Source organism: Physella acuta, unplaced genomic scaffold, assembly GCF_028476545.2.
Source record: "Physella acuta isolate Inbredline_101_S28 unplaced genomic scaffold, ASM2847654v3 ptg000508l, whole genome shotgun sequence".
NCBI classification, from domain to species: Eukaryota; Metazoa; Mollusca; class Gastropoda; family Physidae; genus Physella; species Physella acuta.
This window is the reverse complement of record NW_026732027.1, coordinates 403,217-430,111: the sequence shown is the minus strand read 5'-3', so window position 1 is coordinate 430,111 and position 26,895 is coordinate 403,217. Positions and strand designations below refer to the sequence as shown.

Here is a 26,895-nt window from a genome sequence, read left to right as displayed (position 1 = left end):
AGTATACGAGCCGACCCGCTGCGTATCATACGCCGCTATTTAGTTGTTTTTTTTTTCTACTTTTCAGTAATTTATAATTTTTGAATTCGACAGTACCAATGCTGCCATTGAAAATATTTGCTTAAAAACACTAACCCCCCCCCCCCCCCCCCCCCACGTGAAAGCAGCCTCCTCTTAGTTACCTCCTCTAAGTTTAAAATCGTTTCAAACTAAATTATCTGCCCCTAATAGCCGTCACCAAACCCGTCTCTATGATTGTAAAATGTAAACAGAGTGAACACCGCTCACCAGATCATGTGGGGGTGGTAGTGATAGTGATAGAGAGAAAGAGAGGGGACTGCAAGGAGGCGCTTGCAGCTTGTTTTCTAACTGATCCCAGAAGAGAATTATATATATAGATATTTTCTATATAAATTACATTTCGTTGGGGGGGGGGGGTGGGGGGATGTGGAAGAAACTGACGTCACCGGCCTATAGACTAAGTGAATCACTCGTCAACCATCACGACCTCTAGGGCATCAAAGAGTTCTCTCCACCAGCCATGACGTCACACCCACCTCGCGTCTGGCTGCTAAAAAGTACCAGCTCCGCTAAGTGCAACCTGGTATGGAATGTTTGTCGACGTCTTTGGAACGAGTAGTTGTCAATGTTGATAGACGCACGTGCAAAGGCTAGCTCGAGCATTAAATTTAGTCACTTTTGATAGTTGTACGTGCTTGACTAGCTCGTGCGTTTTTACTTTTATCGGTGGATATCTAAACAACAGCAAATATTTTCATCCCTTACCCCCCCCCCCCCCCCCCTTAAGCTGGACAACTAATTTCTCTTCCTATTTGTTGACGTTAGAAAAAAATATCCTTACAGTACAACTGCTTGCTATAAGATTAGCATAATCTCACAAAAAAATCGAAATCCTTATATTTAAATACATCTCCCCTAAAAAAAAAAAATAAACAACCATTTCACATGTTAGTCTACAGCATATTTCATCTGGTACTACAAGTTATAGGTTTTAGAAAGAAAAAGCATGTTTATTATATTTTGACATAATATGGTATTCATAAATATTTGATTTGACATAAGGAATACAACTTACAAATTTACTATGATCAATAAATTCTAAGGTATGGTACAGTAATCGCCTTAACCACAGTGAAAGAGAACAAGATCATTTTCAAAATAGTTTAAAAGAGACTGCTAGTCAAAGATTGAAGTAAAGGCACATCTCTCTTTATTATACATACATACATACATAATACCGACACGTCTCATAAGCAGCATTCTGACGTACAGTGTTGTGTATTTAAAGAAAGACAAGTTTGTTCAGGAATATTTACAACCAACTTAGTAAAACAATGACTCTTATAACATGGTACTGGTACACTAAAACCCATAGGGAAAGATGACATGTTGTAATATGAATGGCTACAGACTGTAACACTTTTGGTTTTACTAATGCACTTGACCACTTTAAATTTAAAATATACTAACCAACCAATCACCTTGAAAAGATTCTAAAAATAACCATCCAATCAGATTGAAATATATTATTAAAACAACCATTAAATCACTTTGAAATATACTCAATCATGCAATAAATTTGTAATACTAAAATAACCAGCCAATCACTGAAATGTACTAAAAATATCATCCAATCAATTTGACATTGCTATTACAATAACCAATCAATTGGTAAATGTCAGCTTATTTTGTTTGGCAACTTTCTTTATTCTAGAGGGCGGAATGTTTCTCCATTTATCTTTCAGCTGTTTGTTGGTTCTGGAGGTGCCCAGTTGAACTTTGATCTCGGCCCAGCGACCTGGAGAAGGATAGGACAGAGACTGAGCAGGGGCCAGGACAAGAGACACAGACTGTCTTTAACAAGGGACACAGATTGTCTTTAATAAGGGACACAGATTGTCTTCAATAAGGGACACAAACTGTCTTTGACACGGCACACACTGGTCAAGGTCCAAAAGCCCCCTCATCCCCACCCAAAAATTTTAGTTAGCCTCCACCCCCAAATATTTAAGGGCCCAAGATGGATGACAAACGTCTGATGAAAATGGACCAACGTCTGACCAAGATGGACCAACATCTGACAAAGATGAACAAATAGCTGGACTAGATGGACAAATAGCTGGACTAGATGGACCAACATCTGACAAAGATGGACAAATAGCTGGACTAGATGGACAAATAGCTGGACTAGATGGACAAATAGCTGGACTAGATGGACCAACATCTGACAAAGATGGACAAATAGCTGGACTAGATGGACAAATAGCTGGACTAGATGGACAAATAGCTGGACTAGATGGACCAACATCTGACAAAGATGGACAAATAGCTGGACTAGATGGACAAATAGCTGGACTAGATGGACAAATAGCTGGACTAGATGGACCAACATCTGACAAAGATGGACAAATAGCTGGACAAGATGGACAAATAGCTGGACAAGATGGACAAATAACTGGACAAGATGGACAAATAACTGGACAAGATGGACAAATAACTGGACAAGATGGACAAATAGCTGGACAAGATGGACAAATAACTGGACAAGATGGACACATAGTTGGATAAGATGGACAAATAGCTGGACAAGATGGACAAATAGCTGGACAAGATGGACAAATAGCTGGACAAGATGGACAAATAGCTGGACAAGATGGACAAATAGCTGGACAAGATGGACAAATAGCTGGACAAGATGGACAAATAGCTGGACAGACATCTGACCATGATGGACTGATATCTGACCAAGATGGACAAATAGCTGGACAATAGCTGGACAAATAGCTGGACAAGATGGACAAATAGCTGGACAAGATGGACACCAACCTTCTCCAGTTTTTAAAGTCTGGATGATGAAACTGTCCTCTTCTGCTGTGGTCCACTTTCTCCGCTTGCCTTTTGAATGTTTTGGTGACATCTGTAATCAAGGAGTTACTAGTAAAAACTGTGGTCAGCTAAATGTGTGGTTAACTAAGGCAATCAGCTTACATCTTAAAACAAAATTATTGATTTTTGTAGCAAGTAAACTAGTTCATAACATTTCAGCAACTTTCAAATCTCTAAAAAGCAGGTGTTTCCTTTCTTGTATAACTTTAAAAGGGCAGATAAAGGAGAGTTTGTGTCTGTAATTTCTGAATATCAAGATATAGTGCTGTTATACTCTTAGTCCCATCTCCTATGCCTTCCTTAAGTATAGTACCCATTAGAATTTAGTATGGTTAGCGAGGTATAACTGACTCTAGTCAGTGTGAAAAAGAACACTAGGTCTTACAGAACTAATGATCCACAGGCATATGAAAGGATAGCGTGGTCCGCACTTTACCTTCCCTAAAAAGATTTAGATACCCATCAGAGCTAGATCGACTAACTTGAGACCTTCAGGCTAACATTCAAGCACTCTACCACCAAACCACACATCCCAGTCTTAACATGCAGATAAAGCGGACATTTGTTTTTGAGATCACTTTTTTGCTTATGAAAAATGAAATCACCAACTGGGTTAGAGCCGTATGTTTAAAACTATTTAACTGGTCAGCTGGTGGATTTATTAGCTACACACCAGGTTATACCTATAAAAAAAAACTTACATCAAGTTTTCTCTTGAAATGCATGGGTGTAGAATCTGCTGAGCTGGAACTTGATGACGATAACCTTCTTGGTGAGTGATGAACCAACTGCCTTTTTTGAGGGGAGCTAAGGGACCTTGACCTTCTAGGTGAGTGCTGAACCAACAGCCTTACGTAAGGTGAGTGAGATGACTGTGTACTTTTGGGTGAGGTGTTCCGCTGCTGACTTTTATGAGGGGAGCTGGATGACCTTGACATTCTAGGTGACTTTTCTGTTGGTTTTTTGTGAGGTGAGCTCAACGACCTTGAACTTGGCGAGGTGTCGACCTTGTGTGTTTTCAGGGGTGAGCTGGAGGCCCTTGAACTACTGGGTGAGTGATCTTTTCTTCGTCTTTTGTGGGGTGAGCTGGGTGACCTTGACCTACTGGACGAGCTGGCAAACAAGTGCTTTCTGTGGGCCGAACCAGGTGACCTTGACCTCCTGCTTGAGTTCTGTAGTGTGTGGGTGGTGCCATTGTGTTGGTTCTTTAAAGGTGATGCACTTGGTGACCTGAGCTCTTGGACCTTGAGCAATAAAAGACATTGAAAGTATTCCAATTATTTTGTTCTAATGTAAGCAATGTTGTTCAGTTAAAGACATCTATACTGTCTTGACCAAGATTTATTTATTTCCATATAGCTTAAAGATATAAATCTTCAGGGGTTAAAAGTCAAGAAATCTGTACAGCTGTCTGATGAATATCAAGCAAGAGTTAATTATTCTTATATTCTAATGTTAGTGCTATAAATTACTGAATATAAGTTACTGTTTGAGCTATGTGTTTTGTGGTAAGTTTATATATATATATATATATATATATATATATATATATATATATATATATATATACACATATATATATATATATATATATATATATATACATATATACATATATATATATATATATAAACATACATATTTATATATAACACAGTTACACATATATTTATATACATAAATCATCATCATCTTATCCCATTTGTGTCCAAGACATTTGGGGCAAATGAATTGGTTCATCTGTTGAAATTACCCCAGCATTCAAATGATAGTGTAGTCAGCTGCCTTGTTTATGTTAACATGAGACAGGTATATATGTTTGTATTTCTTTCTTACCTTTCTAGATTTTTGTTGATTGTCTTCTAACAACTTGTCTTTCTCGTGTTTTTTCAGCTGAAGACCATGTAACCTGGCTATTTCAGCATCCAATTTACTGTAGGACAATTAATAGATGGTAAAAGATAATTATTTTATGGGTCGAAATACCAAAGTACAAAAATTTTTTTTATTAAAATCCGCTTATAAAACAAAATATATGAATAAAAGTGCTAATTTTGAACAAAGATGTACTACTTTACAGCCAACAATAAATTAAGTTAATACCCAAAAAGAACAAGTAAAAATTGTAAAGAGATATAACAAGACTTATGTAATGATTAGCTTAAACATAAATTATAAAAGAAGATAAATTCCCAGTTTTCAAACCTCACAGTCTAATAAGGCAGGTAAAGTAAGGAGCAATCGCCTGAATCTTTGATTAAGGCATATTAAGGTAACTGGTCAGCAACCTTTACACACTCTCTAAACAGAGCCAGGTACCTGATATAGCTGAGTGGGCTCAGGGGCATCCTTAACACCCCAGCCCAGCAGCCAACTCATAAGCTCTATCCCTCAACCATAGTTATTAATCTTAACTTCAAACACTTTCCTCTACCTCAGTCACATATAAAACAAGAAAGGTACCAGAAAACATATACACCAGTCAGATGTAAAACAAGAAAGGTATCCCTCAACCATAGTTATTAATCTTAACCTCAAACACTTTCCTCTACCCCAGTCAGATATAAAACAAGAAAGGTATCACTCAACCATAGTTATTGATCTTAACCTCAAACACTTTCCTCTACCCCAGTCAGATATAAAACAAGAAAGGTATCACTCAACCATAGTTATTGAACTTAACCTCAAACACTTTCCTCTACCCCAGTCAGATATATAACAATAAAGGTATCACTTAACCATAGTTATTGATCTTAACCTCAAACACTTTCCTCTACCCCAGTCAGATATATAACAATAAAGGTATCACTTAACCATAGTTATTGATCTTAACCTCAAACACTTTCCTCTACCCCAGTTAGATATATAACAATAAAGGTATCACTTAACCATAGTTATTGATCTTAACCTCAAACACTTTCCTCTACCCCAGTTAGATATATAACAATAAAGGTATCACTTAACCATAGTTATTGATCTTAACCTCAAACACTTTCCTCTACCCCAGTCAGATATAAAACAAGAAAGGTATCACTCAACCATAGTTATTGATCTTAACCTCAAACACTTTCCTCTACCCCAGTCAGATATATAACAATAAAGGTATCACTTAACCATAGTTATTGATCTTAACCTCAAACACTTTCCTCTACCCCAGTCAGATATAAAACAAGAAAGGTATCACTCAACCATAGTTATTGATCTTAACCTCAAACACTTTCCTCTACCCCAGTCAGATATATAACAATAAAGGTATCACTTAACCATAGTTATTGATCTTAACCTCAAACACTTTCCCCTACCCCAGTTAGATATAAAACAGAAAGGTACCATAAAACATATTTCTACATTCTTCACCCCCAACTCACCTGACTTTCCCAACTGGGGACTCATGTTTCTTCTTTTCATCTCTAGCTTCTAATCCCAGATTCTTGTAAAAAGTTTCTTTCCAACGGCTCTCAGCTTTTTTACACACACGACCCTCGTCCACACTGCCACCGGCTACATCATAGTCGTCAGTTGCGTCAGTGTCACTCTCACTATTGTCATCTGTTGTGTTACTGGCATGTGTCGTATTACTGTCATATGTCAGGTTATAGTCATATGTGGCATCACTACAATGAAAATAAACAAGTTAAAAGTCTGCAATTTTACTTTACCAAAAAAAAAAGTTATTTGATTATTTAGTATTCATTCAACACTATAAATAATGATTTTTTTATTTAAAATATTTGTAATGGCTTGATAAAAAATTTCGAATGTAAATAGATATTTTTTTGTTACCTGTTGTTAAAGTGTGTGAAATCTGATGACTTGTACAAACCATCTACAAACTGAAACAATTTGAAAGATAGTGTTAGACTTGTACAGACCATCTACAAACTGAAACAATTTGAAAGATAGTATTAGGTTTCATAAAGATCCACTTTAATGTAAATTAGATTTTGAAAGATCTGTTTCACACTGAGCTAGATTTTGAATATCGTTTAACACATAATAATATACATGTGTTATTTATCGAAACAGACTAAGTTTTGAATTCTATTCTCAAAATTCTAGTCTCATGTTAGCTCCCAAGTTACATCTGGAATATGTGATTACGTCAACAACAGCTCCGCTATTAAGCCGATAAATTAGAATATTCCACCACTTTCCATTAATTATTCTAATTTTCTTTTTTGTTATATAGTATGCCTCAAGACTTTGAATGCCAACTATAAAAATCCTGTCTAGAACTTCTTCCCATTTTGAACTGCTCAGATTTATGACTAGAACATCCCTGAGTCCATCTGAACTGCTAATGGGTCAATGACATAAGCATAGGCAGCTAGGCATAGTGCTAACAACACCATCCCTACATAAGCTGATGTCAAGAAACATGAGGTCTACTTCACCTGCCCAATGGATTCTAGCTATGACGCAGAACTTAACTTAATGCTCCATTTATTTATAATTTTAAGCATGTTTATAAATATCAGTTTGACTTTATGTTTATAAACAGACTTCATTAAAAAAAAACACAAAAAATGTGTATAACAGTTTTAATCACACATTTTTAAAAATACAAGATTGTATACAATTACAATTATTCAGTGTTCACATGCTAGAAATTAATCACAGTCAGCTCAAGACATAATTATAAATGATGCAAGCAATTAATAGATTACTGCCACAACAATTATGGTCCAACATACAAATAATGTTAGAAGCAAATAATTTACTACCATTAAAAATATAATATATTTATAATAATTACAAAAATGTTTCAAGTATAACACTAAACTAATAAAATACAAAACATAGATTTTTATCAAGAATATATGAAATGTAAAATGAACTGATAAAATAATTAGATAAATAATTTACATAAATTTAAAAAATTGTTCCCTGCAAAAGTTACAAACATGTATAATAAAGGTGAAGTTGTACATAAATAGGATCTTATGTACAAACCAAATTTGGCTGCCATTATGATAAGCAAGTAGTTTTAAAATTTGTTGAGGAAAAGTATTGCTTTAAAAAGTTTAAAATCATATGAAGAAATGTATGGAACAGAATAATAAAAGTCTTATCTATAAATACTGTGATTACTAGTTAAAACTGTGATTTAAAAAAAACAGAAATTAACATTATCACATTTGTTGTGACTTTATTAGCTAACATTATCTTGATAACTAATTTAAACTGTGATTTGAATAGAAAAAATGTGATTGATGTGGCTTCATAGTTGCCTACTGTCCATGATCAGTTGTCACAGAAACTAAGACACAGCTATATACAATTTCTACATTATGTAAAAGTTACCATATAACCACTTGAATATAATTATCATTTCTACATATAACTTTTATTAAAGACAACAAAAAATGACAATCTTTATTTTTAGCCACATGGGTCTAAAATATTTGTATGTAATATCACTTGGATATGTGTAAAAATAAAAACTGTACAATAAAAGAAAAAAAAAGGAAATACTGACAAGTATCTTAAAAGTAATTTCTAATACTTTTTTTTTTATTTCTGAAAGACCTTTAAATATTAGCCAGTGACCAACCTCACCCATAAGTCATCCAGCAGTATGACTAAATACTGACCATCAGTTACCAGCAGTATGACCAAATACTGACACAGCCAGTGACCAAACACTGACACAGCCAGTGACCAAACACTGACACAGCCAGTGACCAAACACTGACACAGCCAGTGACCAAACACTGACACAGCCAGTGACCAAACACTGACACAGCCAGTGACTAAACACTGACACAGCCAGTGACCAAACACTGACACAGCCAGTGACCAAACACTGACACAGCCAGTGACCAACATCAAACACTGACACAGTCAGTGACCAACAGTATGACCAAAAATAGCCACCTAAACCTGGTTACACAACACTATCCTGATCCTCCAACATATCAAAGAGCAGGTTGGACACAGCTTGCTTGAACTTGCGCTTGTTTCTGCTGCCAAGTTCATTGATGGATGGGAGCAGGCCCTGGAAGAAACGCAGGTCCGCCTCGGATTCGCTTTCACCCACAGGGATGTGCTGGCGTTTTCTGCTGCCCTGGGGGCTGGGTTCATGCCCAGCGCTGTTTACCTTTGCGTGTGGGTCACCTATTTCCTGGGTCAGCTGTGACTGGTTGCTGGCAGTGGGGGTAAAAACTGCTTGGGATGGTTCAGGTAAATATGAAGATGTAGACACATAGTTAGCGGGATTGGGTGGTGCATCTACATTTCTATATGGTGTTATTTCAATAGTTCTGTATGGTGCCATCTCAACATTTCTGTATGGTGTCATGTCAACATTTCTAAATGGTGTCATCTCAACATTTCTAAATGGTGTCCCAGCAATAGTACTCTGCGGTGTTACATCAACATTTTTCTGAGGAGCTGATTCAAAACTTCTCTGTAGTGCCACGTCAGCATTTTGTTTGTTTGGGTCTACATCATGTGGTATCACATCAACATTTCTGTTTGCTGCAACATCAACATTTCTATGTGGCGCCACATCAACAATTCTCACAGACGCCATATCAACATTCCTCACAGCTGCCATATCAACATTCCTCACAGCTGCCATGTCAACAGCTTTCCCTGGCCCCATGCCGCCACTTCTCTGTGACGTCACTACCTCACTCTCCTGCGACGTCATGTCAAGGCTCCCACGCTGCGTCACGCTGACATCATTCCCACAATCCTCCAGCACTATCATGCCGTCCAGGATAGATTTCAACTCCTTCAACTTGGAGTCCACCAGCGAGGTAGAGCTTTCAATGACCAGTCCTGAGCTATCAGCCACATCCTGGGAACTCGAGCTTGCTGAGTCTCCTGGTGACAGAAAACAAAGTCAGTCACTGACCACAAATTAACTAGAGCTTGCTCAATACATCTTGGCCTATAAATTATCTACAATCTGACTTGAGATTATAGGACAGTGTGGTTTGATGATTGAGCTTAAGACTGCTAACAATCAACTAACGCACAAAACTGATAACTTGTGTCTTTAATCAAATATTACACAATCAACTAACTAATGCACAAAACTGATAATTTGTGTCTTTAGGAAATATTACACAATCAACTAACTAATGCACAAAACTGATAATTTGTGTCTTTAGGAAATATTACACAATCAACTAACTAATGCACAAAACTGATAATTTGTGTCTTTAGGAAATATTACACAATCAACTAACTAATGCACAAAACTGATAATTTGTGTCTTTAGTAAAATGTTACACAATCAACTCCACTTGTATCAGGGACAGACCTAATTCTGGGTTTAACACAACTAGTCAGTCATTATTCTTGTCTAATATAAACTCCACTTCTTTGCCAACTTGGTCACATTATGAGATAATATTTTAAAAAACAAACAAAGCACCATTTTTATATAAAGATGAATGATCTGTTTGTTTAATTTACCCAGCATATAAAAGAATTGAGGGATAGGATACTTTATCATTGTTACAATAGAGAGATTTCAAGAGTATGTCATTATGACAAACACGAGATGTACTACAACAATATACCTGGGACTGTATGTCATTAAGACAAATACAAGGTGAACTACTACAATATACCTGGGACTGTATGTCATTAAGACAAATACAAGTTGTACTACAATCTACCTTGGACTGTATGTCATTAAGACAAATACAAGTTGTACTACTAAAATCTACCTGTGACTGTATGTCATTAAGACAAATACAAGATGTACTACTACAATCTACCTGAGACTGTATGTCATTAAGACAAATACAAGTTGAACTACTACAATCTACATGGGACTGTATGTCATTAAGACAAATACAAGTTGTACTACTACAATATACCTGGGACTGTATGTCATTAAGACAAATACAAGTTGTACTACTACAATATACCTGGGACTGTATGTCATTAAGACAAATACAAGTTGTACTACAACAATCTACATGGGACTGTATGTCATTAAGACAAATACAAGTTGTACTACTACAATCTACATGGAATTGTATGTCATTAAAACAAATACAAGTTGTACTACAATCTACCTTGGACTGTATGTCATTAAGACAAATACAAGTTGTACTACTACAATCTACATGGGACTGTATGTCATTAAGACAAATACAAATTGTACTACTACAATCTACCTTTACCTCCTCCACTGTTCAGTTTTTGGTAACTTGAAAATGAAATGTTCTTGACAACATCTTGTAGCAAGCTCTCACCTTCTCTCATCTGTAGAGGTGTAAGGGAATAAAGTTAGACAACTCTGATGGCATCATACATTAGATTTTACAGGCAGACAATATTGATGGCATCATACATTAGATATACAGTCAGACAATTCTAACCCCATATTAGTTATAAGATAAATATATTTTGTATGCTTTAGCCAGCAGTAATAGTTTATTTCTGTTGGATTTCTTCCCCTAGCATCATGTTTGAGGCACACACACTCCCTTCAAATTGAGTGTATGCTATGTTTATAGAGAGATAAAATATATACAAATTTCCTGCTTGCATAACTATAACTTGTGACTGAACACTTGAAATTTAAACACAAAGTAATATCTTTTTTTTTTTAAATAAAAGCTACTCTCTTTTCTGGAATTTTTTTTTATTGAATTTAAAACTGGAAATTTGTTGTTTAATTTTTATAATTTTTGAATTATACTGTTTTTGAATGTATTAAGATTATTTTTACCACAAGAAAAGATTAATGAATGCCAATTATGGCAATCAATAGGTTATAAAGCATTTTTAAATGTACAATATACCATGTATTAACATTATTGATAATAGTATTTAAATGAGCCTTAACTTAATGATTGTAATCCTGGCCCCTGTTTAGAACAATGTTGCCTTTGTTAACTGAGAAAATTACTGACTGCATTTAGCTGCCTTAACTGAAGTGTTTTCTTGTTTGTTGTTTAAACACTTATTGTTTTACTACTAATAACTTTTTCTTATATTTAAAGTTTTAGTAAGTAGATACTTTAAATTTTTTTTAAGGAACTTTGTCCTACAGATTATGGAGGGCTCAGTGGAAAAAAGTACTAGTTGAAAGGTTTTTAACATAGACACCTACAAATTATTTGAATTACTTTAACTGCATAACTCTAATGGATTTGGTTCATGGATATTATCCTTAAGTTATTGACTGCTGGGTGGTTATATTACATTGAAAATATTAATAGATTATTAATTGGTTTAACTAAAACAAAGAAGATAACTCAATTACTAAATGACTTGGTATTACAATATTGAAGATATTTAAATTATTAAGGGCTTTAATACAATTAGCTAAGATATTTCAAACAAGAAAAATCAAAGCATTTATCTTAAATACATTTGAGTTCTTTTTCTGCTAAACATTTCGATTTCTTTAATTGTAAAAGTGCACAAAACCCTTATTAATTCAAAATCATGAGAACCCCCATCCCTTTTCCTGTTTAATCTTATTATTTACCTAATAAATTGATCAGCTGACATATCACACTTGATGGGAGTCTAAACATTTTAAAACCATTTTAATCTAATATTTAATCCCAAATCAATTTACTGTACCTTCTAAGTCTTATCCTCCCAATCAGCAGTAAGCCACAAAAAAAAATTTAAAAAGCACCTCGTCCAAAGAGCTACAACAAAAACTCTTCCAAGGCCCTTGTTGAAAAAAAACTTGGAACTGTCGGAAAACTGGCGCCAATTTTACATAGAAAGCATTCACAATGAGAAATTTAACTCAGAAAATACAACACAAAAAGCAGAATTGAGTTGTTTTAAAACAGTGATCAGCATTAGCAGAGGTCAAAACTATTGACCAAGTAAATCAAAATAAAGTAACAAAACAAAAAAATTTAAACAAAAAGCAAGATAAACTAATTTAAGAGATAATTCGGTCATGTTGATAAAAATGACATCAAATTGTTTAAAAATGTACATTTTATTTCATTTTGCAGCAATATGAGGATGCTATAAAAAAAATTAAAAACAAGACACAAAGAATTATACAATTCAATTTTGAAGTCATTTATAAAAAATCAACATTTTTTAAGTAAAAAAAGAATTTAAAACTTTTATCCATCACTTTAACAACAAAAAAATAAATAATATTAACATTTAAGTGTGAAATAAAGAATTACCTTCAGAAGTAGTGGTACTTCTAGTGTTTCTGAGATCTTTTGCACCAAACTGATAATGTTTGGGATAAGGAGTTTGGGATGTGGAGCTACTTTGGCTAGCTCCCTTGAGTTCATCTGACAAGTTTTGAAAAGTTTCTGTATTTCAAAGAAAAAGACAAGTATAAAAACAAAATCCTAAAAATCAAAATATACACTGATATAGATTTCAATTATCCAAGGTTCAACCAAATCTGAAGTCTAAACCTTACTTTCTCTTTCTTATCTTTCATCAGGTGCTGAAGGTTAATTAGAATTTGCTCATAAGTTGGTTCTTGTTGCTGTTGTTGCTGTGTTGGATACAACTGTAGTATCTAGAGAAGAGAACACATTTTATATTATGTTAATATTTTCAAAGTTAATAAAATAAGATTTTTCAAAACAGTTCAGCTAGTATAAACAACATTTTTAATGTAAATCTGAACCTAGTATTTGGGGCAAAAAAAGAGAAAAACAACAAAAACTCTCATCCTAATATATAAATGCCCACGAGCGCACCACTCTCTTTGTCCTCAACATATTTTCCCAAGCCTATGAGATCAGTATCTTCAGCAATTTATGGAGAACTTAAAGATACAGATGTAGTTGAATAATGTGTTGGATGTACTAAATGTATAAACTAAATTTTATTTAAAGAAGGAAAATAAAAATAAAGGCATATTCGAATGTAGAAGCACATTTTTAATTATGCACCGGAAAAGTGTTTATGATTGTGACAAAAACACAGAAAACAATGACAACAGGTGAAGTTTTAACTGTATAGGCCTAATGTTTTCAAACAATTTTAGTTAAAATATAAAATTTCACAATACTTACGAATACATATGTGTAGAACAAGCAGTACCGAGCTACCTCAGCTATTTCAGGCTTGTCATTAAAAGAGTTATGTAAGTCATTGAGTGTGCTAGCAAGGTCCTTGATGATTTCAAAAACTTCTTCCAGCACTTCTTCATCCAGATCGTCCGGCCATCGCTCCAGACCAATCCAGATGAGCCGTCTGACACTGAAGATGGCAATGATCAGGTCGCACCTTGTCTTATTGCCTGGGTAGTCTCTGTTGATTGACTTCTTCAGGATACCTGAAATAAGCAGGGATATGAAAACTAGTCAAAGAAAAAAAGCTAAATTTGTCGGCAAGGCAAATGAGAGGAGGAAGAGTTAAGATTTTTGAAAGTTTAAAAATATCTTGGATTATATTTCGAGTCGTCCCTTTGAATCCCGGTCAGAACGCCCCCCCCGTCGTGGCCTCAACCAACCGGCGGGCTTGTTGCATTGAGTTAAATATAAACTCAAAACAATAATATAAACAAACCACCAAAAGCCCGGGATCTGTAGACTGTAACCTGCATTCAGCTATTTTATATCAGCTATTTTATACAATTAGGGGCTTATAGGCCTATTTTTTTTTTATTTGGACTTATAGGCCTATAAATTCAAAATACATTTACCAGAAGAAAAAATAAACATAAAAAACCCCCACATTTTTATGTGTGAGCTAAACATTTGCTTGGTCAGAGAAGTTCATACCATAGTGCGGCATAGGCTATAAAACTCGAGTTTGCTATGATATTTTTGGGGTATTTAAAGCAAGATCCCTAGATCTATGAAATTACAAGGAAAAAAATCACAAGATATATTCAGTATCCTATAAAAGTTAGGCCTACTGTTCAACTAAATTTTAACAAATCTATTGGCTGGTCCGAATAGCGGGCAAGGAAGGACCCGGGTCCTAGCTGCCATGGCTATTCTAGTATAGATCTAGTATAATATTCGTTGGTAGGACTAGGATGCAGCCATTTATAAAAGTTAACTTAAAATAAAAATATTAGGGCCTAATAAAAAATAAAGCCTACGTACAAGACACGACTACAAGTAAGTACTAAAGTACTAGTAAGTAGATCTAGATCTAGATCTAGTAAGTAGCCTACAAGAAAAAGAAATCTAGCCCAGGACTTGAATTCTGTAGTTGCTGCAGCCGAGCCGAGAATGTTCTATAATCTAGAATCTATAGGACTAGATAGAATAATCTACATTCTACAAAATTGTTTAACAAAATCAATGTCAATGTTTGTCGTAATGTTTGTATTTCTACTTTTACGTTCTGTTTCACTCACTCTCTGTTGTTGTGTTTGTGTTCGGATTTCATATCTTGTCTTAATCAAACATTTCAATAAATAAAGAGTTGCTTACCAGAGAGAATTTCCATAGGTTCTTGAAGAAGGGCCCAGTTCTCTTGCTCTGTATATTTTACGCAAATATAAACACAAAAATCAAAATAACTTTGATTAATAATATCAAATTTATCTACAAGCGTAGCCATTGTTTCCCGCAACTTTTTAGTTTTTATTTTTATTTTTTTTTTTCGTACACGCATATCCGAAAATCTCTGCAAACATACGTAAGTTATCAATTTAGATAGATCTATGTTTCGTTGTTACGGCTGGTTTCTTTTTTTTATAGGGTAAACATGTCATATAGGCCTATAGAAAGTATATGTAACTTTAGTAAAGTTTTACTGTATGACGTCAAATAATGTATGTTTTAAATTAATTTAATTGTTATAAATTGTTTCAAATTTATTAATGACCCGGTATTCATTTGTATGGGTTCTATTCAAAGGGAAACAACTCACGTATTTTTATCCAAAAGCATTCTAGCATAGTTATACTCCTTACATAAGGGAAACCACTAAGAAAAGAAGAGTAGGCTAGAAAAACATTGGGCTAGGGTTTAGGTTAGGAGGGGTGTTGGTTGGGCCTTGGGGGTGTCTTGGGATGTAGAAACCTGATATAAAATGTTAGGTTTTAGTTTTACACTTTTCGGACACACACCAAAAATTACGTAGGAGCGAACACTTCGTCGGTTTTTGGCTCATAGAAACTTTAATTAGCATGTCTCACGCGAAACCACGGCGCCTGCACGTAAACTGTTCATTTATGAACACTTCCGTGTCAAGTACTTCCGTTTCCTTTCTCAAGAATTATTTTTAGAAATTTTTTAACGTTGCATGGGGGGGGGGGGGGTCTGGCTTTTTGTGAAGACGTGTGACGGAGGGAAGGGGGGGAGGTAAAAATCGTCCAAAAAACCTTGACGTCATTTATGGATGACCCCTCTAGCCTTATGAATAAGTAAGGGCAATACAAACCTTCAAATAACCTCATGTGTCTTTCATTGTAATAAATGGGGTCGTCCACACTGTGGTCCACACATCATTTGGCATGAGGGGCGCCCATACATCACTGGTTATATGTGTGCGTGCATACATGATGGATTCTCTCTTTCTCTGCCTCTAAAACACCTTTTTACATATATATTATACACGTAATCTTCATATGTAGCCTTCCATAATAGTTTCGTAGGTACCCGTACTATAGGGCAAGTTGGGGGTAAGGAAATCAAGAATTATAATGACGTCACCATTTATAATGCATTAACGAAGGACAACAAAAATAATATAGAAGAAAGTTAGGTTTTATTATTTTCAACACAATTGTAGTAAACTAATTTCAAGTCTTGCTATCAGAAATGTAATGTCCTTCCTCAAATTGTAATGACTCAGATAGAAGATTTGAGATCAATAAGAAACTAACATTATGTATTCGGGGCAATGGAAATACTTTACACTTTAACCCATCTGTATATGTTCCAACTTTAAATGGGATGCACACCATGATCATGCGCACCTTTTATTCCAGAAACCCGTGCGCTACGGAAGCATGACGCACACCATTCTTAAAGCTATGTCCATCTCCAGCTTATGATCATGAAAAAAACTAAACTAAGGTATGATGGTATGTTTCTTGAATGTTGGCCTTTATGTTATAATTTATGTCATGAACAATGTGATAGTTCTTCATATTTAAAGTATTTAAAAGGTGTATTGTTATAGATCTATATCAGGCTATATAACGAGCCCTTTTTTATAAATCGATGTATTGACCAGCTAGTGTATGTTTACCAACTTTCAAATAAATCGTGCAAAATATCGAGCTTCACTTCTAGTTTGAAAACAAGGCCTTGTATAGTGTACAGTAAGCAAAGGTAACCTACGTGTTGATTAGCCGTACCCATTAATCCTTAATTTAGTTTGACCTCGCCAGTAGCATCAAATAACATCACCTTGAGCATACCACTGCTCATAACACCAGTGGCGTAGCGAGGGGGGGGGGCGGGGGTGACACCATTTAGGGGGTGACACCAAGGCAAAAAATAGCAAAATATATAGAGAAAAATGATAATTCCACTTAATTAAGTGATTAATTCGAGTGATAAAAAGTTTTTTAAGAGCAAATTTGACAAAGCCCAACAAGGGTGGAAAGGGGGGGGGGGGGTGCAAATCGAAAGTTTAAGGGGGGGGGATGTGCAAATCGAAAATTGAAAGTTTGTCCCCGGGCGCCGGGAAGGGTCGCTACGCCTCTGGGGGGTGACACCATTAAGTGCCGCACCGGGTGACACCCGACCTCGCTACACCACTGCATAACACTAAACTACTTTGTTCTTATCATAACCCCTAATAGCAAATTTATATCTAAAAATTCTACTAATTGTATGTTGTTGCTAGCTTCACGAATACCTAGGTACGAAAAACAATAGAAACCATTTTAAATACAATTACTAAAATTAATTGATTATTTGTGTTGATATAATTGACTTGAATTAATGATTTGAAACCCACAAATAAGAAAAGACTGCAACTGCACCTCTACACCGGACTCTGTTTTGGGCAGCTCTCCTTAGCTGAACCCACTTAAACCCCGCTGGGTTTTCCGAAGAGGAACCTCTTCGAGTATGTTTACGTTGGGTTGGTTTTATTAGCAGTTGGGTTGGTGTGTTCGCAGTAGTGTTTATGTATTAGATTCATGTATTAGCAGTTGGGTTGGTGTATAGCAGGTGGGTTGGTGTGTTAGAAAGGAAAATCGCCTGCCATTCCTGGGGGAGGGGGTGGGAGACTAATTTCTGAGTGTGTATGACACAATCACCAGTTATATATGAGTGTGTGATAGTGTGTGTATGTATATTTTACAAACTCTAGTGCATTGAAACAAATATTTTAACGACATGTCGTAATGTTTTATGAGATAGATGTGTCCATATCACAATTGTCCATAATCAACGGGGGGGGGGGGGGGGGTGATATCGACAGCAAGTACCACTTCTCCGGGCCACTGTGACATTTGGTGTCTATGTGACGGTGACCTCAATAGTTTGGGCGACCTCCGTCCCACGGTACGTCTGATCTAAAAATAGATTAGAACTACCCCCCCCCCCACTGATATCGCCGCGGTCTGACGGTCGTGGTGGGGGGGGGATTGATTCATCTCGTCTGCTGGCTTGGAACTGTCTCCGTTTTCTGTGACGGTGTCTGGATTAGCGTGTGATACGACGGACTGTACCTAAAGCCCAGCTATTGAGTACGTCATGACTGGACTTCACATGTTTGATGACTGTTTGGACAATTTTTTTTTTAAACTCGGTTCGTTACGACTTTTTTTTTTATTGATGTCAAATTTCTGTTAATTGATCACTTCTATGCAACTAATTGGGTCGTCTTTTTATTGCTTTTACTAATTAGGCAAGTATAATTTGCTCTTTTTCAAACTACCTCGTTTTTGCAATTCATTCATAGTTTAATTTTATTACGGCTACTATGTTTTTAATTAAAAGAAAACGAATAATAAGCAAATATCCGGTAATAGATTTATTTATTCAAGTTTTAGAAAAAGATAATTGTATACGTTATTTTCTTACATATTTAAAAAGCAAAGCGTTTGATTTCAATCGATTTTGTTCATAGAGTTTTGTGTAAAGTTAACCATATTATTTTACACGGTAGTGCTACATTACAATGCTCCACTACAATGCTCCATTGTAATTCTACACTGTGTTGCTGCACTAAAGTTTCGTCACACAGATCTCAACATATATTCCCCCCCCCCCCCCCCCTCCAACAATTTCTAAGTCAGTAGTTCTCACACAAATATAGTTTACCCCACCTTTGTTCTGTTTGGATAATCTGCCGCCTCCATCAGATAGCTAGTTTACCTCCCTGCAGTATGGCACTCAAAGACATTTGTTTCCCTTGTTGGCTTGCTAACCAGTTACTTCCCTTTATTCATTGCTAATCATTTAAGGCCCTTTATTCCTTGTTAATCATTTATGTCCCTTTATTCCTTGCTAACCAGTTACTTCCCTTTATTCATTGCTAACCATTTAAGGCCCTTTATTCCTTGTTAATCATTTATGTCCCTTTATTCCTTGCTAACCAGAAATGTCTTTTATTGGCACCCTAAGTAACTGTCTTCCTCTTGCCACTTTACGTGTGTATCTTGAGAACTACCGAGAGGCGTAAGTTAATGTTCCACACGATTTACCACCCTCCCCTCTTGTCCACACTCACTGACCTGTGTCCACATTACCCATCCAAGTAGATGGTTCACAGGTGTGCTGTGTCGCTCTTGATGCTGTGGATCCAGTCACTGTGTCCACATTACCCATCCAAGTAGATGGTTCACAGGTGTGCTATGTCGCTCTTGATGGTGTGGATCCAGTCAGGTGAGGCGAGTCCTGAATGACGTCTGAGACAGGCAAATGACTGCTGTTACAGTCTTAATCCCCCTGGCAGTAGTGACAGTATTCTACACCCCCCCTCTCCCTTCCCCATCCCAGTTGGGGCGCCAAACGTGGTATAATAAATAATATCTCAATCTGAGCTGCATTAATAATGCAATATACACAGTTGAAATTGAGAAAATAGATGGATATATAGCTTTACAGAACTGTTTAACTACTTTATATATCAATTGTGTGACACCAAAACGAAAGTTGTTACTAGGAAAGTGGCTGGAAAAGAACGCACCCAAATTTTCTTTATTTATTTTTTTGGGTGGAGGGGGGGGGGAGCTTTTTTCTAAATGGGGAGTAGGCGGGGGTGCAACTTTGACAATTCGCTGGAATGGGTCGCTATGCCTCTGTATAGTATATACAAAATATAGTCGTCAATCACATTTTACATATCGCTTCAATGGAGATTTAATAAATAATTAAAATTATAAGGATAAAAATTAGATACACACAAATACATATAGATTCTACGTACGCTATGAAATACTCGACGGTTATTTATTCAAGGTAAGAATGTAAAGTTATCTGAAAGTTTTGAAAGAACGGAGCAAGTCATTATCTAGTCCTTATCTCTTTGATATGTGTCAGCCCGTCATACCCAAACACGGAGTTGTGACGTCACGTACTGTGGTACAGGGTAGTCACATGACAGTTATGCACTAAGTCAACTTGGGGTAAAGTTCGATATGCTAGTGAGATCATTCTCCGAGAACTGTTTGGGTGTTTGTGGTTAAGAAAAGTGACGCCAGGGTTATCAAACAAATCGGAGAGTCACCGTCTTGAAAATGTTGACTCCTCCCCCCCCCCGACCACAATTACCCCTCTAAATACCCACCTAATCTAACAGCACTATCGGATCAATTATCCGTTTGTGCACACACCAACGCGGCGCTAAACCCTGGCCACGTATCAAGAACTTACAAAATTCAATCCCTAAGTAGTCAACATTTCTATTTCTCTGTATTAAAGTGTCGAATTCAGGCCACAACTAAGATCAAATTTTCTATACCTCTTTCATATTATTTCGAAATCAGCCAAGATGTGTGACAGATGTATTCCCTGTGTGAAAGACATACGTATTTCCTGTGTGAAAGACAAATGTATTCCCCGTGTGAAAGACAAATGTATTCCCTGTGTGAAAGACAGACGTATTTCCTGTGTGAAAGACAAATGTATTCCCTGTGTGAAAGACAAATGTATTCCCTGTGTGAAAGACAAATGTATTCCCTGTGTGAAAGACAAATGTATTCCCTGTGTGAAAGACAGACGTATTTCCTGTGTGAAAGACAAATGTATTCCCTGTGTGAAAGACAAATGTATTCCCTGTGTGAAAGACAAATGTATTCCCTGTGTGAAAGACAAATGTATTCCCTGTGTGAAAGACAAATGTATTCCCTGTGTGAAAGACAAATGTATTCCCTGTGTGAAAGACAAATGTATTCCCTGTGTGAAAGACAGACGTATTTCCTGTGTGAAAGACAAATGTATTCCCTGTGTGAAAGACAAATGTATTCCCCGTGTGAAAGACAAATGTATTCCCTGTGTGAAAGACAAATGTATTTCCTATGTGAAAGACAAATGTATTCCCTGTGTGAAAGACAAATGTATTCCCTGTGTGAAAGGCAAATGTATTACCTGTGTGAAAGACAAATGTATTCCCTGTGTGAAAGACAAATGTATTCCCTGTGTGAAAGACAAATGTATTTCCTATGTGAAAGACAAATGTATTCCCTGTGTGAAAGACAAATGTATTCCCTGTGTGAAAGACAAATGTATTCCCTGTATGAAAGACAAATGTATTCCCTGTGGGAAAGACAAATGTATTCCCTGTGTGAAAGACAAATGTATTCCCTGTATGAAAGACAAATGTATTCCCTGTGTGAAAGACAAATGTATTCCCTGTGTGAAAGACAAATGTATTTCCTGTGTGAAAGACAAATGTATTCCCTGTGTGAAAGACAAATGTATTCCCCGTGTGAAAGACAAATGTATTACCTGTGTGAAAGACAAATGTATTTCCTATGTGAAAGACAAATGTATTCCCTGTGTGAAAGACAAATGTATTCCCTGTGTGAAAGACAAATGTATTTCCTGTGTGAAAGACAAATGTATTCCCTGTGTGAAAGACAAATGTATTCCCTGTGTGAAAGACAAATGTATTCCCTGTGTGAAAGACAAATGTATTCCCTGTGTGACAGTTGTATTCCCTGTATGACAGTGACAAGTATTCCCTGTCCCTGTGTGACAGACATATTCCCTGTGTGGCATTGTTAAGCCAATGGAAAGTAATGTTGCATGTTGTTATTAAAATCGCTAAGTTTATGTAATATAGCGACCTTATCTAAAATCAGTGACTTAAAAAAGAATTGACGTCTGGCCACTTAAAAAAAATAAATATCTGGCAACCTCTATATCTCCAAGTAAATTACCGGCAATAAATTTCTGTCACTTCAGACACCTAGCAGTGTAGGAACTGTAATATCGAATGACACTACACTGCACATCCCCCCCCCCTCTCCCAACCTCGGTTATAAAACAATGCCTGTCGACATGACAGAAATCTAAATGTCAGCTAAATTGGCTAGAACAAGCGTGGATTAGCGCTAACCCCGTGGCTAGAACAAGCGTGGATTAGCGCTAACCCCGTGGCTAGAACAAGCGTGGATTAGCGCTAACCCCGTGGCTAGAACAAGCGTGGATTAGCGCTAACCCCGTGGCTAGAACAAGCGTGGATTAGCGCTAACCCCGTGGCTAGAACAAGCGTGGATTAGCGCTAACCCCGTGGCTAGAACAAGCGTGGATTAGCGCTAACCCCGTGGCTAGAACAAGCGTGGATTAGCGCTAACCCCGTGGCTAGAACAAGCGTGGATTAGCGATAATCCTGTGGCTAGAACAAGCGTGGATTAGCGATAATCCTGTGATTTCACAGATCAGTGGATCGTGTCGTTACATATCGTGTGGGATCGGCTAGTTGTCGCATCACGCTTCAGTGACGTTCGTTATGTTACGGCCCAGTGTTACAATGTGTGTGTTGATATCTTGTAACATTAAGTTAACGGCCCATTGTTACAGTAGATGTTGATATCTTGTAACATTAACTTAACGGCCTATTGTTACAATGTGTGTGTTGATATCTTGTAACATTAACTTAGCGGCCCATTGTTACAATGTGTGTGTTGATATCTTGTAACATTAACTTAGCGGCCCATTGTTACAGAATGTGTTGATATCTTGTAACATTAACTTAGCGGCCCATTGTTACAATGTGTGTGTTGATATCTTGTAACATTAACTTAGCGGCCCATTGTTACAGAATGTGTTGATATCTTGTAACATTAACTTAGCGGCCCATTGTTACAGTAGATGTTGATATCTTATAACATTAACTTAGCGGCCCATTGTTACAGTAGATGTTGATATCTGGTAACATTAACTTAACGGCCCATTGTTACAATGTGTGTGTTGATATCTTGTAACATTAACTTAGCGGCCCATTGTTACAGTAGCTGTTGATATCTTGTAACATTACCTTAACCGTCGATTGTTACAGCAGATGTTGATATCTTGTAACATTAACTTAGCGGCCCATTGTTACAGAATGTGTTGATATCTTGTAACATTAACTTAGCGGCCCATTGTTACAATGTGTGTGTTGATATCTTGTAACATTAACTTAGCGGCCCATTGTTACAGAATGTGTTGATATCTTGTAACATTAACTTAGCGGCCCATTGTTACAGTAGATGTTGATATCTTGTAACATTAACTTAGCGGCCCATTGTTACAGTAGATGTTGATATCTGGTAACATTAACTTAACGGCCCATTGTTACAATGTGTGTGTTGATATCTTGTAACATTAACTTAGCGGCCCATTGTTACAGTAGATGTTGATATCTTGTAACATTTAACATGTCATTTTAACAGTATCAGTATGTATTGATATCTTGTCACATTCAACTCAATTATGGGCGAACCCTAACATACATGTGTATGTACAGCACTGTCGTTCTACATAAATATGACATGTTACATATATAAACACAATACTTGACGTCCACCATCAGCGGTCAATAGACGTCAAACATACATGTGTAAATTGACGTTTAGCGCTGATTACGTGCATTGGCACCTATCTCACATGTGTACATGGATGTCTAACACGTATGTACATGGATGTCTAACACGTATGTACAGGGACTTCAAACAAGTGTGTACATGGACGTCTTGTACGTGTGTACATGGAAGTGTTGCACGTGTGTACATGAAGGTGTAACACATGTGTACACTAATGTCGTGTGTGAACTATATTAAAAGCCCCTAACTGCCGAAAGTCTAACCGGTATGATAGAACTGGTTTTTATTATCCTAACAATATAGATAAGATGTATCCAGAATCAGCCAAGCATAACGTGTAGACAGATTGACACACTGAGGGCCTAACACACCTGGTTGATTCGTTTGTTGTGTTTAAGTTTTTTTTCTTTTTTTAGGAGTACATCAAACGACAAACTTTGTACATAATGGTAGAATGTTTTCTTTTGTGTTATATTTTCGTGGAAGTATCGAGTGCTAATGTTACTTTTATTTTTATCGTTGTCTGTTTCAATATGGAATGGGTGGCAGCTAGTATAATCATTCGTCAACAAACAACCATCAATGATTCTCAATACTTTTAGGTCAAGACATACAGCACTAAAGGTCAAATGGGGTCATACTCCCACGACTTGTAAATTATTATTATTGCTAACTAGTATAACGACTAGTGTGACGCTAAAGCACGTCTACCCCTACCCCGGAGCAAAAAGTCTGAAAGAAACACTGTTTATAATATGTTTTTTAGTGAACGTGCTCGGTATACTAGTAAAACTATATGCATTGTTTGTCTGAATTAATTCAAAGAAATTGATATTTTTTACGTCACACGTATTTTTTAAATGACCAGTACTTACGATTCAATTTAGGCTTTAAAAAATCAGAAGCATAAATGCTGGTGATTGATTATTTACATTTCACGTTAGTTATCCGGAGAAGATGTTGATTATACGTTAATTATCGAATACTTAAGTTATTACTGCTAAAAAAATGAAACTAGAATAGTTGTGAAGTTGATTTTGTTTTCCAAATTGTATGCATTCATTTAAAAAAAGGGGTCGGCGTGGTCGAGTCGGTAAAGCTCATGGTTGCTAAACCGAAATGTCTCGAGTTCGAACCCTCGGGCAGATGAGGCTCGTTAGCTGGGGACAGCCACTCTTCTAGGAGAGACAACTCCAAAATTAAACAACTGCTGCCTTGTAGTTTATTCTTGGTTGGACAAAGGCTATGGAAGCAAATCCAAAAAGAAAAGCAGGCTGAAATCGGAGTCAATGGCCTCAATGGCGCATAACCAGTTGACACGTAACGCTTAATTGTGTTGGAGGCGTGGTCGAGTTGGCAAAGCTCATGGTTGATAAATTCGAACAAAGTCTCGAGTTCAAACCCACTGGCAGATAAATCTCGATCCCCTCCAACACTAATAATTAAGAACGAAGAAGAAGAAGAAGATTTAAAAAAGTATTTAACACGATGTACTATTTTCTCTTTCAGACAGTCCTATGCTGAAATGCTGTGGTCTGTCCTGTTCGTGAGGGAACTGGACGGCCAACTTTCTTCCCACGCGTGAGCGTCATCCCCCGGGGCATTGGTGGTAACATCACGGTCAAGTATTGGTGAAACATCGCCCACAACACCGCCTGCGACATCACGATTCTACAGGCAAACAGCCTGCAACATCACGATTCTACAGGCAAACAGCCTGCGACATCACGATTCTACAGGCAAACATCCTGCAACATCACGATTCTACAGGCAAACAGCCTGCAACGGTACTCACTATTGCTTGAAGCAGCTTAACGCCCACACAATCATGTCTGTGTACGGCTCCATCGACAGATTTCACCGTGGACATGTGTAGTATGAAACCAAGCAATCAACGCCCACCGACATCTTCACCTTTTACCTTCTATTGGATAGTTCTCACGAAATAGTCCCAAGAAACACAACCGTATCTGAAACCCTGTCTGTTGAAAAGACAAGAAAATAAAATCAGTTTTATTTTGAGTTGAAACAATATTGTGAACAGGGGCATGTCTGAGATGAACGATTTCAGTAGACCTCGGCCGTAAGGATAAGGATTACTGCTGAGATACGTGGTCATGTGACATAGAAACCAGAATGAAGGTACATCTATTGGGAGAGACTTTTATCAAAAACTTTTTGTGTACCACGGCCGTACCTCGGGATATGTTCAACACGAAGGTAGGTCAAATAAATATTCAGACAATTAGCATTTCTCTAGAGATTCGATTGAATATCTCCTTCATTACAATACCCCTTTTGGTAGTTGGTTTTGGTGGTGGGGGTTTATGAAGTATAGATTGATTTTTAGGCTAAAGTAAGGTTTGAGTTACGAATGTGGTTCTATTTTTTCTTTTAAGGCTGTAAAAGGGATAATTTTACATGTTTCTTTACTGAGTGTTTCTTATGAACACCTTCTTTTCAAGGTTTATTAATGCTGTTCTAAGTTTCAAAACTTTAATGATATAAAGTCAATCAGATTTTCTTCCAGGCATCTCTTCTCCTCCCCCCTCCCCCGAGGAAAATCTACCGCCCCCCCCGAACGAAATGAAATTTATATAGAAAATATATACATTTAATAGTGTTCGCCCCCCCTCCCCCCGAACAAAGTCTAACCCCCCCCCCCCCCCCCCCCCCGAAAATTTCAAGTGCCCCCCCCCCCCCCCCCCTCGGAGAAAAAAGTCTGGAAGAAGCACTGAAGACAATTCCTAATGAAGGCCAGTGACGTTATTTTTGTTTCTTACCATAGAGGAGTCAGTGATGAGAACAGCTGAGTCTCAATGATTGTGTACACAGTCTAACACAGTATCCTAGTTCCCCACACCATTGCCATTCACTGGACGACCTCAAGCATAACTGTGTGGTGCCTAGTCATTGACAGTGGTTCAACGTCTTGGATTCGAACTCTTGCAACATGTACAAGTCAGGACCACGGCGGCAGGACTCTCCCCAACCACACTTTCTTCAATCCAAACCAACGAACAACACCAGCAAGACTCCACCACCCCCCACACTAAAACCCGGGGGCATCACCAACAAAACTCCCCCACCCCCCACACTAAAACCCGGGATCTCCACCA

The 26,895-nt window shown here is 37.0% G+C and overlaps 1 protein-coding gene and 1 long non-coding RNA gene across 2 annotated transcripts; one reads left to right on the top strand and one right to left on the bottom strand.

Annotated features, from left to right (window-relative positions):
• Window positions 1–1,059: 1,059 nt before the first annotated feature.
• On the bottom strand, window positions 1,060–15,418 carry LOC131944777 (protein SON). The gene is made up of 10 exons (XM_059305590.1): window positions 15,270–15,418; window positions 13,896–14,158; window positions 13,292–13,393; window positions 13,044–13,178; window positions 6,691–6,740; window positions 6,276–6,521; window positions 4,744–4,840; window positions 3,609–4,151; window positions 2,848–2,938; window positions 1,060–1,819 (listed from the first exon to the last, which is right to left on the bottom strand). Exons 1-10 carry the CDS (start codon window positions 15,397–15,399, stop codon window positions 1,686–1,688), a joined length of 1,791 nt encoding a protein of 596 aa, XP_059161573.1. The 5' UTR covers window positions 15,400–15,418; the 3' UTR covers window positions 1,060–1,685.
• Window positions 15,419–16,824: 1,406 nt separating this feature from the next.
• LOC131944808 (uncharacterized) lies at window positions 16,825–26,863 on the top strand. Its single transcript, XR_009387079.1, has 3 exons — window positions 16,825–16,862; window positions 25,286–25,996; window positions 26,565–26,863. It is a non-coding gene; the product is annotated as an uncharacterized LOC131944808 (long non-coding RNA).
• Window positions 26,864–26,895: the final 32 nt, after the last annotated feature.